At 42.4% G+C, this 15,279-nt stretch overlaps 1 protein-coding gene across 1 annotated transcript in view; it reads right to left on the bottom strand.

Annotated features, from left to right (window-relative positions):
- Nucleotides 1-13,136, bottom strand: part of LOC109886311 (phosphatase and actin regulator 3) — a 147,274-nt gene extending 134,138 nt beyond the window's left edge. Inside the window, exon 1 of the mRNA XM_031790365.1 lies at nucleotides 12,688-13,136. Within this exon, the coding sequence (XP_031646225.1) occupies nucleotides 12,688-12,814 (127 nt within the window). The 5' untranslated portion in view covers nucleotides 12,815-13,136. The remainder of the gene's footprint in view (nucleotides 1-12,687) is intronic.
- Nucleotides 13,137-15,279: the final 2,143 nt, after the last annotated feature.

Raw genomic sequence — 15,279 nt, 5'->3', positions numbered from 1 at the left:
AAGATGGCTGTTCATGGGCAAGATGGCCGTTCATGGGCAAGATGGCCGTTCATGGGCAAGATGGTCGTTCATGGGCAAGATGGCTGTTCATGGGCAAGATGGCTGTTCATGGGCAAGATGGTCGTTCGTGGGCAAGATGGCTGTTCATGGGCAAGATGGTCGTTCATGGGCAAGATGGCTGTTCATGGGCAAGATGGTCGTTCATGGGCAAGATGGCTGTTCATGGGCAAGATGGTCGTTCATGGGCAAGATGGCTGTTCATGGGCAAGATGGTCGTTCGTGGGCAAGATGGTCGTTCATGGGCAAGATGGCTGTTCATGGGCAAGATGGTCGTTCGTGGGCAAGATGGCCATTCATAGGCAAGATGGTGTCAACAGAGATGTTCACCTCGCTTCGAGTCCTTAGGAAACTATGCAGTATTTTGTTTTTTTATGTGCTCAAATGTATACACCTGTCAGCAACAGGTGTGGTTGAAACAGCCGAATCCACTCATTTGGAGGGGTATCCACATGCGTATGTAATAACATGTATACAGTACCAGTCAAAAGTTTAGACACACCTACTCATTCAAGGGTTTTTCTTTATTTTTACTTTTTTCTCTACATTGTAGAATAATAGTGAAGACATCAAAACTATGAAATAACACATATGGAATCATGTTGTAAACAAAAAGTGTTAACTTCTCTAGGATAGGGGGCAGCATTTGGAATTTTGGATGAAGAGCATGCCCAAATTCAACTGCCTGCTACTCATCCCCAGAATATAAGATATGCATATTATTAGTAGTAGATTTGGATAGAAAACACTCTGAAGTTTCTAAAACTGTTTGAATCATGTCTGTGAGTATAACAGAACTTATGTAGCAGGCGAAACCCCAAGGAAAAACCATTCAGATTTATTTTTTGGAGGTCACCCTCTTTTCAATGAGTTTTCATTGGGAATCGAGATTTCTAAGGGACTTGCTTGCAGTTCCTACCACTTCCACTGGATGTCACCAGTCTTTAGAAATTGGTTGAGGTTATTCCTTTGTTTAATGAAGAAGTACGGCCATCTTGAACAAGGGTCACTTCACGTGTACTGTTTGATAGAGGCGCATGACCAGAAAGCATGCTTCAGTTTGTTTTCTTCCTGTATTGAACACAGATCATCCCGTCTTCAATTTTATCGATTATTTACTTTAGAAAATACCTAAAGTTGTATTACAAAAGTAGTTTGAAATTTTTTGGCAAAGTTTACAGGTAACTTTTGAGATATTTTGTAGTCATGTTGCGCAAGTTGGAACCGGTGTTTTTCTGTATCAAACGCTCCAAATAAATAGACATTTTGGATATGTATGGATGGAAGTAATCGAACAAAAGGACCATGTGTGATGTTTATGGGACATATTGGAGTGCCAACAGAAGAAGCTTGTCAAAGGTAAGGCATGAATTATATTTTTATTTCTGTGTTTTGTGTTTTCTCTCTTTTGTTTATGGAGGTGTTATCCTTAGATAATAGCATCGTTTGCTTTCGCCGAAAAGCCTTTTTGAAATCTGACATGTTGGCTGGATTCACAACGAGTGTAGCTTTAATTTGGTATCTTACATGTGTGATTTAATGACAGTTTGATTTTTATAGTAATTTATTTGAATTTGGCGCTCTGCATTTTCACTGGCTTTTGGCCAAGTGGGACGCTACCGTCCCACATATCCCTGAGAGGTTTAAACAAATCAAAATAGGTTCTTCAAAGTAGCCACTGTTTGCCTTGATGACAGCTTTGCACACTCTTGGCATTCTCTCAACTAGCTTCACCTGGAATGCTTTTACAACAGTCTTGAAGGAGTTCCCACATACGCTGAGTACTTGTTGGCTGCTTTTCTTCACTCTGCAGTCCAACTCATCCAAAACCATCTCAATTGAGTTGAGGTCAGGTGACTGTGGAGGCCAGGTCATCTGATGCAGCACTCCATCACTCTCCTTCTGGGTCAAATAAAGCCTGGAGGTATGTTTTGGGTCATTGTCCTGTTGAAAAACAAATGATAGTCCCACTAAGCACAAACCAGATGGGATGGCGTATAGCTGCTGAATGCTGTGGTAACCATGCTGGTTAAGTGGGCCTTGAATTCAAAATAAATCACTGACAATGTCACCAGCTAAACACCCCCAAACCATCACACCTCCTCCTCCACGCTTCACGGTGGGAACCACACATGCGGAGATGATCCGTTCACCTACTCTACGTCTCATAAAGACACGGCAGGTGGAACCAAAAATCTCAAACTTGGACTCATCAGACCAAAGGAAAGATTTCCACCTGTCAAGTCTCTTCTTCTTATTGGTGTTCTTTAGTAGTGGTTCCTTTGCAGCAATTCGACCATGAAGGCCTGATTCACACAGTCTCCTCTGAACAGTTGATGTTGAGATGTGTCTGTTACTTGAACTCTGAAGCATTTATTTGGGCTGCAATCTGAGGTGCAGTTAACTCTAATGAACTCATCCTCTGAAGCAGAGGTAACTCTGGGTCTTCCTTTCCTGTGGCGGCCCTCATAAGAGACAGTTTCATCATAGCATCATGGTTTTTGCGACTGCACTTGAATAACCTTTCAAAGTTCTTGAAATTTTCTTGAATGACCTTCATGTCTTAAAGTAATGATGCGTTGCTTATTTGAGCTGGGTTTTTTTTATTTCCCCTTTATTTAACTCATGTGAAGGTAAATTACAGAGGAGGAACTTCTTGATGCAATTAAAGCCTTTAAGGAAAACTCCAGGGCTGGATGTCATACCAGTTGAGGAATACCAGACCTTTTTGATATACTCAGAGGACCATTATTAGCATGTTTTAACCACTCCTATATAAAATGGTAGATTATCAGACACGGAACAAGAAGGAAGGGTTTGGAATAATAATAAAGGTATATTCTTTTAAAAGTATATATGTCTATATAGGTATGTGTATATATATGTCTATATAGGTATGTGTATGTATATATGTGTATATGTATGTCTATATAGGTATGTGTATGTATATATGTGTATATATATGTCTATATAGGTATGTGTATGTATATATGTGTATATATATGTCTATATAGGTATGTGTATGTATATATGTGTATATATATGTCTATATAGGTATGTGTATGTATATATGTGTATGTATATATGTGTATATAGGTATGTGTATGTATATATGTGTATATGTATGTCTATATAGGTATGTGTATGTATATATGCGTATATATATGTCTATATAGGTATGTGTATGTATATATGTGTATATATATGTCTATATAGGTATGTGTATGTATATATGTGTATATATATGTCTATATAGGTATGTGTATGTATATATGTGTATATATATGTCTATATAGGTATGTGTATGTATATATGTGTATATATATGTCTATATAGGTATGTGTATGTATATATGTGTATATATATGTCTATATAGGTATGTGTATGTATATATGTGTATATATATGTCTATATAGGTATGTGTATGTATATATGTGTATATATATGTCTATATAGGTATGTGTATGTATATATGTGTATATATATGTCTATATAGGTATGTGTATGTATATATGCGTATATATGTCTATATAGGTATGTGTATGTATATATGTGTATATATATGTCTATATAGGTATGTGTATGTATATATGCGTATATATATGTCTATATAGGTATGTGTATGTATATATGTGTATATATATGTCTATATAGGTATGTGTATGTATATATGCGTATATATATGTCTATATAGGTATGTGTATGTATATATGCGTATATATATGTCTATATAGGTATGTGTATGTATATATGTGTATATATATGTCTATATAGGTATGTGTATGTATATATGTGTATATATATGTCTATATAGGTATGTGTATGTATATATGTGTATATATATGTCTATATAGGTATGTGTATGTATATATGTGTATATATATGTCTATATAGGTATGTGTATGTATATATGCGTATATGTATGTCTATATAGGTATGTGTATGTATATATGTGTATATATATGTCTATATAGGTATATGTATGTATATATGCGTATATGTATGCATGTATGTATGGATATATATATTTACCCAAAAAATATATGGGGGATTGTAAATGATGCAGACAATTACATTGATGGAACCAAAAAATCTTTCCGCAATATTTAGCTGATCCACCCCTTTTAGTGGAAAAAAAAACATACAGTCAATAATACAGTAGAACAAAAGAAAACTAAAGTCTATATACAGTGAATGCAAATGAGGTAAGATAAGGGAGGTAAGGCAATAAATAGGCCATGGTGGCGAAGTAATTACAAAATAGCAATTAAACACTGGAATGGTAGGATGTACAGAACTTGAATGTGCAAGTAGAGATACTGGGGTGAAAAGGAGCAAGATAAATAAATACAGTCTGGGGATGAGGCCCATCTGTGTACAGGTGCAGTAATCTGTGAGCTGCTCTGACAGCTGGTGCTTAAAACTAGTGAGGGAGATATGAGTCTCCAGCTTCAGTGATTTTTGCAGTTCGTTCCAGTCATTGGCAGCAGAGAACTAGATGGAAAGGCGAACAAATGAGGAATTGGCTTTGGGGTTGACCAGTGAGATATACCTGCTGGAGCACGTGCTACGGGTGGGTGATGCTATGGTGACCAGTGAGCTGAGATAAGGGGGGACTTTACCTAGCAGGGTCTTGTAGATGACATGGAGCCAGTGGGTTTGGCGACGAGTATGAAGCGAGGGCCAGCCAACGAGAGCGTACAGGTCGCAGTGGTGGGTCGTATATGGGGCTTTGGTGACAAAACGGATGGCACTGTGATAGACTGCATCCAATTTGTTGAGTAGAGTGTTGGAGGCTATTTTATAGATGACATCGCCGAAGTCGAGGATCGGTAGGATCGTCAGTTTAACGGGGGTATGTTTGGCAACATGAGTGAAGGATGTTTTGTTGCGAAATAGGAAGCCAATTCTAGATTTAACTTTCGATTGGAGATGTTTGATGTGAGTCTGGAAGGAGAGTTGACAGTCTAACCAGACACCTAGGTATTTGTAGTTGTCCCCATATTCTAAGTCAGAACCGTCCAGTGTAGTGATGCTGGACGGGTGGACAGCCCGATGCTGGACGGGTGGACAGCCCGATGCTGGACGGGTGGACAGCCCGATGCTGGACGGGTGGACAGCCAGAAATGCCTTCTCAAACGTGAACTTTCATGTGCTTTAAAATCAAACTTGTATGCCATTTGTTAAATTACAAGCCTAGTTGGTTTAGCCACAGAAAAAGAGGGGGCAACCTAGCCATAATTGGCTAAGATAATGAGTGGGCTGGACATGCTGAGAGATGAGTTTGGATTGGTCTGCCATATAGCACACGTCTATCTATTGGAGCTGGTAAGTATGTCTAGGTTATCATGTCGAACGCGGCTTTTTTAGAAATGTATTGCATAGTACAACTGTATAAACCTAATGTCAAGTTAAAGTGTACGGTTAGCTGGTTAACGTTAGCTGGCTGTTCTCCACTTTCTGGAGGACCGAGTTTTAAAATCTGTGGAATTCGAGTATGAATTTATTTTTATTTTTTTTCACCTTTATTTAGCCAGGTAGGCTAGTTGAGAACAAGTTCTCATTTGCAACTGCGACCTGGCCAAGATAAAGCATAGCAGTGTGAACAGATAACAACACAGAGTTACACAATGGAGTAAACAATTAACAAGTCAATAACACAGTAGAAAAAAAGAGAGTCTATATATATTGTGTGCAAAAGGCATGAGGAGGTAGGCGAATAATTACAATTTTGCAGATTAACACTGGAGTGATAAATGATCAGATGGTCATGTACAGGTAGAGGTATTGTTGTGCAAAAGAGCAGAAAAGTAAATAAATAAAAACAGTATTGGGATGAGGTAGGTAAAATTGGGTGGGCTATTTACCGATAGACTATGTACAGCTGCAGCGATCGGTTAGCCGCTCAGATAGCTGATGTTTGAAGTTGGTGAGGGAGATAAAAGTCTACAACTTCAGCGATTTTTGCAATTCGTTCCAGTCACAGGCAGCAGAGAACTGGAACGAAAGGCGGCCAAATGAGGTGTTGGCTTTAGGGATGATCAGTGAGATACACCTGCTGGAGCGCGTACTACGGGATGATAGCTAAGGAGATGGAGAAAACACCAGTCTGGATTACATTGTCAAACTAAGGGCAACCATGCATGGCATCAGACAGGAGACGCATCCAATCATGATTTGTACTGGTAAGATAGTGTCATGACTGTCCTGCTCGGCTCAGGTCACCAATGACCACAATCCTGTAGAGAGATTTCATCCCCACCAGAGGAGAAGGGATCTCAAGGGATAGGAAGATGTGGGGGTTTTATGACCCCTCACACCCATGGTAAATCTCAGGCCACAGACAAATTCCTTTGTCCTGTTACTATGGAGAACCAGCCTCAGAACATCAACATGAAATAAAGGGACTTTGGAACAATGGTTTCCGTCAGCCACAATGGTGGTCATGACGATAGATGGAATATGAAAATGTATGTCATTTTTGTTTTGTTATTAAAGGTTAATAGATGATGTTATTACGAAAACATTGTAACTTTAAGAGTTTTCCTCGTATATGCTTGATGTTTATACATTGTACGTTGTGTGGAAAATGTCCAAATCAAAGAGAATGTTTTGGTAAAGATTAAATGTGAAGTTAGTTGTCTAAAATCCGATTTGAGTCAAATCTAGACCTTGCCTCGTAACTAGTTACGCCCAGAGAACTTGCCCTGAAGGCGGTTACGCCCACTTCTGACCCGAGGGTATAAGACCTGCGAGTTAAGAATTAGCAGACTAAGTGACCCGAGCTGCAGCCAAGGTCTAAAAAGTCAACAAACCCAAAACGCAACACAAGGTTGAAGACAAAGAAATATGTTTTCTACCCAAGCTACGGATGAGTAGCTGTGTCTAAGTGGGTGAATTCAAGCCGGACCACCTATCCTCCACTCCCCATCGAATCGTGGTATCATTCCTACACTGTGAGCTCTGAGCTACAGAGCTGTCTGTCCTCAGAAGACCCCTTCCAGAGCAAGGGCGAGGAATCAGACCACTAAGTCAAAAGGACACTGACATCGTGAGGACAACCAGAGAGTTGCGCCGGAGAAGTGCGTCATTGAGAAGCCTAAACGGTCCACGAGGAGCTTCCCATCTGAGACCTTCAACACGTAATTACATCATTATATTCTGACCCATAAGAGCGGCAGTTCGGGGCAAGGTTAGGGTTAAAATAAACATAGCTGACTAATGCACCCACATGTATATTTCTCTCGTGTACTTTCTCTTTTTCTCTCTCTAATAAATCCCCATTTTGGGTAACACGCGCCATAGTGTGTTGGCCCGTTATACTAAGTTCTAATCAATAGCCTAGACTGTGTTGTGTATATTGTATTATCATTTTAGCTTTCTAGTAAATAAAATTTCCCCATGGGGACAATAAAGTCAGTAAGTAAGAAAGTGGTTTCATTTCAAGTGTACAGTTAGCTAGCTAACGTTAGCTGGCTGGGTGGGTAGCTAGCTAACGTTAGCTGGCTGGGTGGGTAGCTAGCTAACGTTAGCTGGCTGGGTGGGTAGCTAGCTAACGTTAGCTGGCTGGGTGGGTAGCTAGCTAACGTTAGCTGGCTGGGTGGGTAGCTAGCTAACATTAGCTGGCTGGGTGGGTAGCTAGCTAATGTTTGTGTATGATCTTCTTCTTATCTCAGACACATTTGCTTGACTAGTTATAGCCATTGAACCTGGTTGGTTAGCTACCTGCAGATTCATGCAGGGTAGTAACATCATGAGTTGTGATTATGGTTCATTGTTTAGCTAGCTAGGTATCTAGCTACATCTCTTAGCAAAATACGTGTCTTAGTGTGCCAGAGTGCAGAATAACTGATGAATTTTGGAAAGCTCAACACCCGTTGAATATGTCTGGTGTCAGTAAACGTCAGCAACAAAGCGTAATTCAATTGTTGCCAGCAGCACAGTTACAATCACCAACCCTCTGGATAACATGAAAACTGCCTAACCAGCTCTGCTAGGATCAGTAAAATGGTCAGAGTGGGGTGTTCTCACATTATGTGTCTGGAAGTAGCTAGCCAATGTTAGCCAGTTAGCTTGGGTGCTTGACTGTCGTTGTGAGGTCAGAGCTTTCGGAACAACCCTACTTATTAGCCAGAGCGTCCAGTGTGCGCTCTGAACACGAAACGCTCTGAATTTACGAACGGACAATCCGACAGCACAGTTGCAGTCACCAACACTCTGTTAAACATACTGTAACAGCCTAACCAGCTCTGCTAGGGCGAGTAATGTTCAGTGAGCTGTTCTCTCTCTCACTTAGATGTCTGGAAGTAGCTGGCAAGTTAGTACGGAACGGTTGGAAAAACCGTTAAAGAGATGGGTGGGGCTAAGGCTTAAAAGGGTGTGAACCATGCTGAATGGGTGGGGCTAAGGCTTAAGAGGGTGTGAACAATGCTGAATGGGTGGGGCTAAGGCTTAAGAGGGTGTGAACAATGCTGAATGGGTGGGGCTAAGGCTTAAGAGGGTGTGAACAATGCTGAATGGGTGGGGCTAAGGCTTAAGAGGGTGTGAACCATGCTGAATGGGTGGGGCTAAGGCTTAAGAGGGTGTGAACAATGCTGAATGGGTGGGGCTAAGGCTTAAGAGGGTGTGAACAATGCTGAATGGGTGGGGCTAAGGCTTAAGAGGGTGTGAACCATGCTGAATGGGTGGGGCTAAGGCTTAAGAGGGTGTGAACCATGCTGAATGGGTGGGGCTAAGGCTTAAGAGGGTGTGAACCATGCTGAATGGGTGGGGCTAAGGCTTAAGAGGGTGTGAACAATGCTGAATGGGTGGGGCTAAGGCTTAAGAGGGTGTGAACCATGCTGAATGGGTGGGGCTAAGGCTTAAGAGGGTGTGAACCATGCTGAATGGGTGGGGCTAAGGCTTAAGAGGGTGTGAACCATGCTGAATGGGTGGGGCTAAGGCTTAAGAGGGTGTGAACAATGCTGAATGGGTGGGGCTAAGGCTTAAGAGGGTGTGAACAATGCTGAATGGGTGGGGCTAAGGCTTAAGAGGGTGTGAACCATGCTGAATGGGTGGGGCTAAGGCTTAAGAGGGTGTGAACAATGCTGAATGGGTGGGGCTAAGGCTTAAGAGGGTGTGAACAATGCTGAATGGGTGGGGCTAAGGCTTAAGAGGGTGTGAATAATGCTGAATGGGTGGGGCTAAGGCTTAAGAGGGTGTGAACCATGCTGAATGGGTGGGGCTAAGGCTTAAGAGGGTGTGAACAATGCTGAATGGGTGGGGCTAAGGCTTAAGAGGGTGTGAACAATGCTGAATGGGTGGGGCTAAGGCTTAAGAGGGTGTGAACCATGCTGAATGGGTGGGGCTAAGGCTTAAGAGGGTGTGAACAATGCTGAATGGGTGGGGCTAAGGCTTAAGAGGGTGTGAACAATGCTGAATGGGTGGGGCTAAGGCTTAAGAGGGTGTGAATAATGCTGAATGGGTGGGGCTAAGGCTTAAGAGGGTGTGAACCATGCTGAATGGGTGGGGCTAAGGCTTAAGAGGGTGTGAACAATGCTGAATGGGTGGGGCTAAGGCTTAAGAGGGTGTGAACAATGCTGAATGGGTGGGGCTAAGGCTTAAGAGGGTGTGAACAATGCTGAATGGGTGGGGCTAAGGCTTAAGAGGGTGTGAACAATGCTGAATGGGTGGGGCTAAGGCTTAAGAGGGTGTGAACAATGCTGAATGGGTGGGGCTAAGGCTTAAGAGGGTGTGAACAATGTTGAATGGGTGGGGCTAAGGCTTAAGAGGGTGTGAATAATGCTGAATGGGTGGGGCTAAGGCTTAAGAGGGTGTGAACCATGCTGAATGGGTGAGGCTAAGGGTTAAGAGGGTGTGAACAATGCTGAATGGGTGGGGCTAAGGCTTAAGAGGGTGTGAACAATGCTGAATGGGTGGGGCTAAGGCTTAAGAGGGTGTGAACAATGCTGAATGGGTGGGGCTATGGCTTAAGAGGGTGTGAACCATGCTGAATGGGTGGGGCTAAGGCTTAAGAGGGTGTGAACAATGCTGAATGGGTGGGGCTAAGGCTTAAGAGGGTGTGAACCATGCTGAATGGGTGGGGCTAAGGCTTAAGAGGGTGTGAACCATGCTGAATGGGTGGGGCTAAGGCTTAAGAGGGTGTGAACCATGCTGAATGGGTGGGGCTAAGGCTTAAGAGGGTGTGAACAATGCTGAATGGGTGGGGCTAAGGCTTAAGAGGGTGTGAACAATGCTGAATGGGCGGGGCTAAGGCTTAAGAGGGTGTGAACCATGCTGAATGGGCGGGGCTAAGGCTTAAGAGGGTGTGAACCATGCTGAATGGGCAGGGCTAAGGCTTAAGAGGGTGTGAACGATGCTGAATGGGTGGGGACAAAGAAGGGCTCTCCAATAGTAGTACCAAAACATTGAAAGACGATTTTCTCAAAAGTGAGTTTACAAGTTGATCAACTTTCAAAGCAGAATTACTTTCCCATTGTTTCCTCAAATGCAGTCTATGACATACGTAGCTCTGAGTCTTTTATCCAATGTAAAAAACTGAAATTAAAATGTGGCTACATAAGACCGAATCCAGGTGGTGAGTCACGTCTTGGTCTTTTACCAAATAGGGCTATGTTCTGTATACCACCCCTACCTTGTCACAACACAACTGATTTGCTCAAATTGCACAAATTAACTTTTGACAAGGCACACCTGTATGGTCATCAGCTGTACTGTTGCTCTATAGCAAAACACTGAGCTGTTAACACTATTCTATTACTACACCACCTGGGAGCTGTGTGTGTGTGTGTGTGTGTGTGTGTGTGTGTGTGTGTGTGTGTGTGTGTTTAGTTTAAATAAGAGTACAATAGTCTGGAACAACTGTCAGGGACAGGAAATGAAAACGTATCACACCAGGTTTACCCCCACAATATGTTTGATTGAGTCCCCTTTCTGTTTCTCTACTGGATCATGGGTTCTGCTCCATTTTCTTTATTTAACGAGGCAAGTCAGTTAAGAACAAATTCTTATTTACAATGACGGTCTAGGAACAGTGGGTTAACTGCCTTGTTCAGGGGTAGAATGACAGATTTTTACCTTGTCAGCTCAGGAATTTGATATAGCAACCTTTCGGTTACTGGCCCAACTCTCTAACCACTAGGCTACCTGCCGCCCAAATACGCTCCCTATACTCTTATGGTATGTTCAGCTCTTCACAGGTTCTGTTGTCATTGTTGTCACTGAATTGAAATATAATTGACCCAAACCCTGGTTTCATTTGACCTCAGATGTTGATGCTGCCACCACCTTGCTTCACCGTAGGGATGGTGCCAGGTTTCCTCCAGATATGAGGTTGGCATTCAGGCCAAAGAGTTCCATCTTGTTTTCATCAGATCAGAGAATCTTGTTTCTGCGGTCTGCGAGTCCTTTGGCAAACTCCAAGCGGGCTGTTATATGCCTGTTTCTGAGGAGTGGCTTCCGTCTGGCCACTTTACCACAAAGACCTGATTTGTGGACTGCCGCAGAGATGGTTGTCCTTCTAGAAGGTTCTCCCATTTCCACAGAGGAACTCTGGAGCTCTGTCAGAGTGACCATCAATCCCTTTCCCCCTGATATCTCAGTTTGGCCGTGCGAAAAGCTCTAGGAAGAGTCTTGGTGGTTCCAAACTTCTTCCATTTAAGAATGATGGAGGCCACTGTGTTCTTGGGGACCTTCAATGCTGCAGAAATGTGTTGGTACCCTTCCCCAGATCTGTGCCTCGACACAATTCTGTCTCGGAGCGCTACGGACAATTCCTTCGACCTCATGGCTTGTTTTTTTGCTCTGACATGCACTGTCAACTGTGGAGCCTTATAGAGACAGATGTGTGCCTTTCCAAATCATGTCCAAATCAATTGAATTTACCACAGGTGGACTCCATTCAAGTTGTAGAAACATCTCAAGGATGATCAATGGAAACAGGATTCACCTGAGCTCAATTTCAAGTCTCATAGCAAAGGGTCTGAATGCTTATGGAAATAAGTTATTTCAGTTCTGCTTTTCACTTTGTCATTATTGGGTATTGTGTGTAGATTGAGGAGGAAAATAAACAATTGAATACATTTTTGAATAAGGCTATAATGCAAAAAAACGTGAAAAAGGGGAATGGGTCTGAATACTTTCCGAATGCACTGTATATTAAAACAAGTATCTATAGGTTATATGCTGTAGTGGCCTAAACAATCCCCACAAAATCCTGGAGGGACTGTATTTTCCACTGTCGTTTTCTGCTCTCTCATGCAAACACTCCAATACATTACTAGGCTCCTGTATTCACAGCTTGTCTGTGGAGGCTTGTATAGCCTATAGTTTATATAAATAACACGTTACTATTCATGGCTAATAATGCATGTTTTTCAGGAAAAATGAATGTATTTATGAGGCTATATTTGTTTTATACGAAATTCAAACGCACTCCCATGGATGATCACCATTGATGTTCGCAGTGTGCCGCGGACACCGTCACTCAACCGGGAGGCGAAAAAACACAACTCATGTTGCAACACAGCCTACATCCAACACAACACGGCCAGGATTTTCTGAAATGTAGAATCAGGGACGGACTACTATAGAAATCAGACAGACAAGCCGTGATGAGTGATAGTCACCAACCTGCTGCAGTACGCTGTGCTCCGGTAGCTCCGGCGACACGAGGTTCCACGATGATGCTGCTCGGGTCGCTGTGAGATCTGACTCTCTGCAGCAGGCAGGACTCCTCCAGCACATTCGAGGTAGCCATGGAGATGGAGACAGACTACAGACTGGAGACAGGCAAGCTAAAACGGTCGGGAAAGAAAATACAATATTGAGAATGTTCTCAGCGTCGGAGAGATACAAGGTCACCACGAGCAGAACATCCAGCGGTAGTCGGTAATGGGTAGTAACGGATAATTAATTCGGTTTGACAACCAACCACATCTTCGTTGAGTAGGCGACCCGAGAGGGAACGGGAAGAAGATAATATATCCATCAGTGACGCGTCTCTCTCTCTCCGTCCCCCTCTCTCTGTCCACCTCTAGCTCCCTCTCTGCGTGAGCATGTGTGCCAACGTAGAGGAGAGGGATGGTGTTCGTAGGATACAGTGACATGTTTGTCTGATATTATGGCAAAATTCATATAAAATGCGACCTTTTTTTTACATTTTAGCTGAGCTCATACAAGATTAAGGACATTAAAGGGGCAATCTGCGAATGATTTATATATTTGCCCATTAATTATATATTCCCATTGATTCTTGAAGAATGTAATTTATACATGCCTCATGAGTTTAGTTCAACTGTTGTACCCCATCAGAACGCAAAAACAATCAGCTTGTTTTACCCCATGGTTTATAAACAATACAATTGTAAACACAGGCAGTGTAGCCTTAAGGCATGGTTAAAACTATGTCTATCATTGACAGTCATTCATGGCATCCATAGCTCTGTCTTTGAGTTTGATAAAGGTGGTTATCTCTCCAACCCCTTCCCTAAACTATTACCAAAACAGCTGCTTTGAACTGCAGATTGCCCCTTTAAGGATAGGGCTGGTTTCCCTGACACAGATTAGGCCTGAAGTTAGTCCTGGGCTAAAAAACTAGATTATCTTTGGGGACAAAAATAATTGTTCACTGACATACAACACTCCATCTCCATCATGACAATAAGAGCATCCCAAATGGCACCCTATTCCCAATATAGTGCACTACGGTTGACCAGAGCCCTATTCCCTACATAGTGCACTACGGTTGACCAGAGCCCTATTCCCTATATAGTGCACTACGATTGACCAGAGCCCTATTCCCTAGATAGTGCACTACTGTTGACCAGAGCCTTATTCTCTAAATAGTGCACTACTGTTGACCAGAGCCTTATTCTCTAAATAGTGCACTACTGTTGACCAAAGCCTTATTCTCTAAATAGTGCACTACTGTTGACCAGAGCCTTATTCTCTAAATAGTGCACTACTGTTGACCAGAGCCTTATTCTCTAAATAGTGCACTACTGTTGACCAGAGCCTTATTCTCTAAATAGTGCACTACTGTTGACCAGAGCCTTATTCTCTAAATAGTGCACTACTGTTGACCAGAGCCTTATTCTCTAAATAGTGCACTACTGTTGACCAGAGCCTTATTCTCTAAATAGTGCACTACTGTTGACCAGAGCCTTATTCTCTAAATAGTGCACTACTGTTGATCAGAGCCTTATTCTCTAAATAGTGCACTACTGTTGACCAGAGCCCTATTCTCTAAATAGTGCACTACTGTTGACCAGAGCCCTATTCTCTAAATAGTGCACTACCGTTGACCAAAGCCCTATTCCCTATATAGTGCACTACTTTTGACCAGAGCCCTATTCCCTATATAGTGCACTACTTTTGACCAGAGCCCTATTCCCTACACAGTGCACTACTGTTGACCAGAGCCCTGTGAGAATAGGATGCCATTTGGGATGCTCACATTATCAGATGCTGTTGTAGTCTACATCACGTGTCAAACTCATTCCGCAGAGGGCCGAGCGTCTGCTGGTTCGCTAAGTAATAAACAACTCCCCTCACCTGGTTGTCTACGTCTTAATTGAAAGAGAAAAATCAAAACCTGCAGACACTCGACCCTTCGTGGAATGAGTTTGACACCCTTGTTCCACACTGGACAAAAATATAGAGGCAACATGTAAAGTGTTGGTCCCATGTTTCATGAGCTGAAATAAAAGATCCCAGAAATGGTCCATATGCACAAAAAGCGTGTTTCTCTCAAATTTTGTTTACATCCCTGTTAGTGAGCATTTATCTTTTGCCAAGATAATCCATTCACCTGACAGGTGTGGCATATCAAGAAGCTGATTTAAACAGCATGATCATTACACAGGTGCACCTTGTGCTGGGGAAAATAAAAGGCCACTCTAAAATGTGCAGTTTTGTCACACAACACAATGCCACAGATGTCTCAAGTTTTGAGGGAGCGTGCATTTGGTATGTTGACTGCAAATCAAATCAAATTTTATTTGTCGCATACACATGGTTAGCAGATGTTAATGCGAGTGTAGCGAAATGCTTGTGCTCCTAGTTCCGACAATGCAGTAATAAACAACGAGTAATCTAACCTAACAATTCCAAAACTACTGTCTTATACACACAAGTGTAAAGGGATAAAGAATATGTACATAAAGATATATGAATGAGTGATGGTACAGAACGGCATAGGCAAGATGCAGTAGATGGTATCGA

The sequence above is a fragment of the Oncorhynchus kisutch genome, linkage group LG1 (genome assembly GCF_002021735.2).
Source record: "Oncorhynchus kisutch isolate 150728-3 linkage group LG1, Okis_V2, whole genome shotgun sequence".
Lineage (NCBI taxonomy): Eukaryota > Metazoa > Chordata > Actinopteri > Salmoniformes > Salmonidae > Oncorhynchus > Oncorhynchus kisutch.
This window is presented reverse-complemented; position numbering and strand designations above follow the sequence as displayed.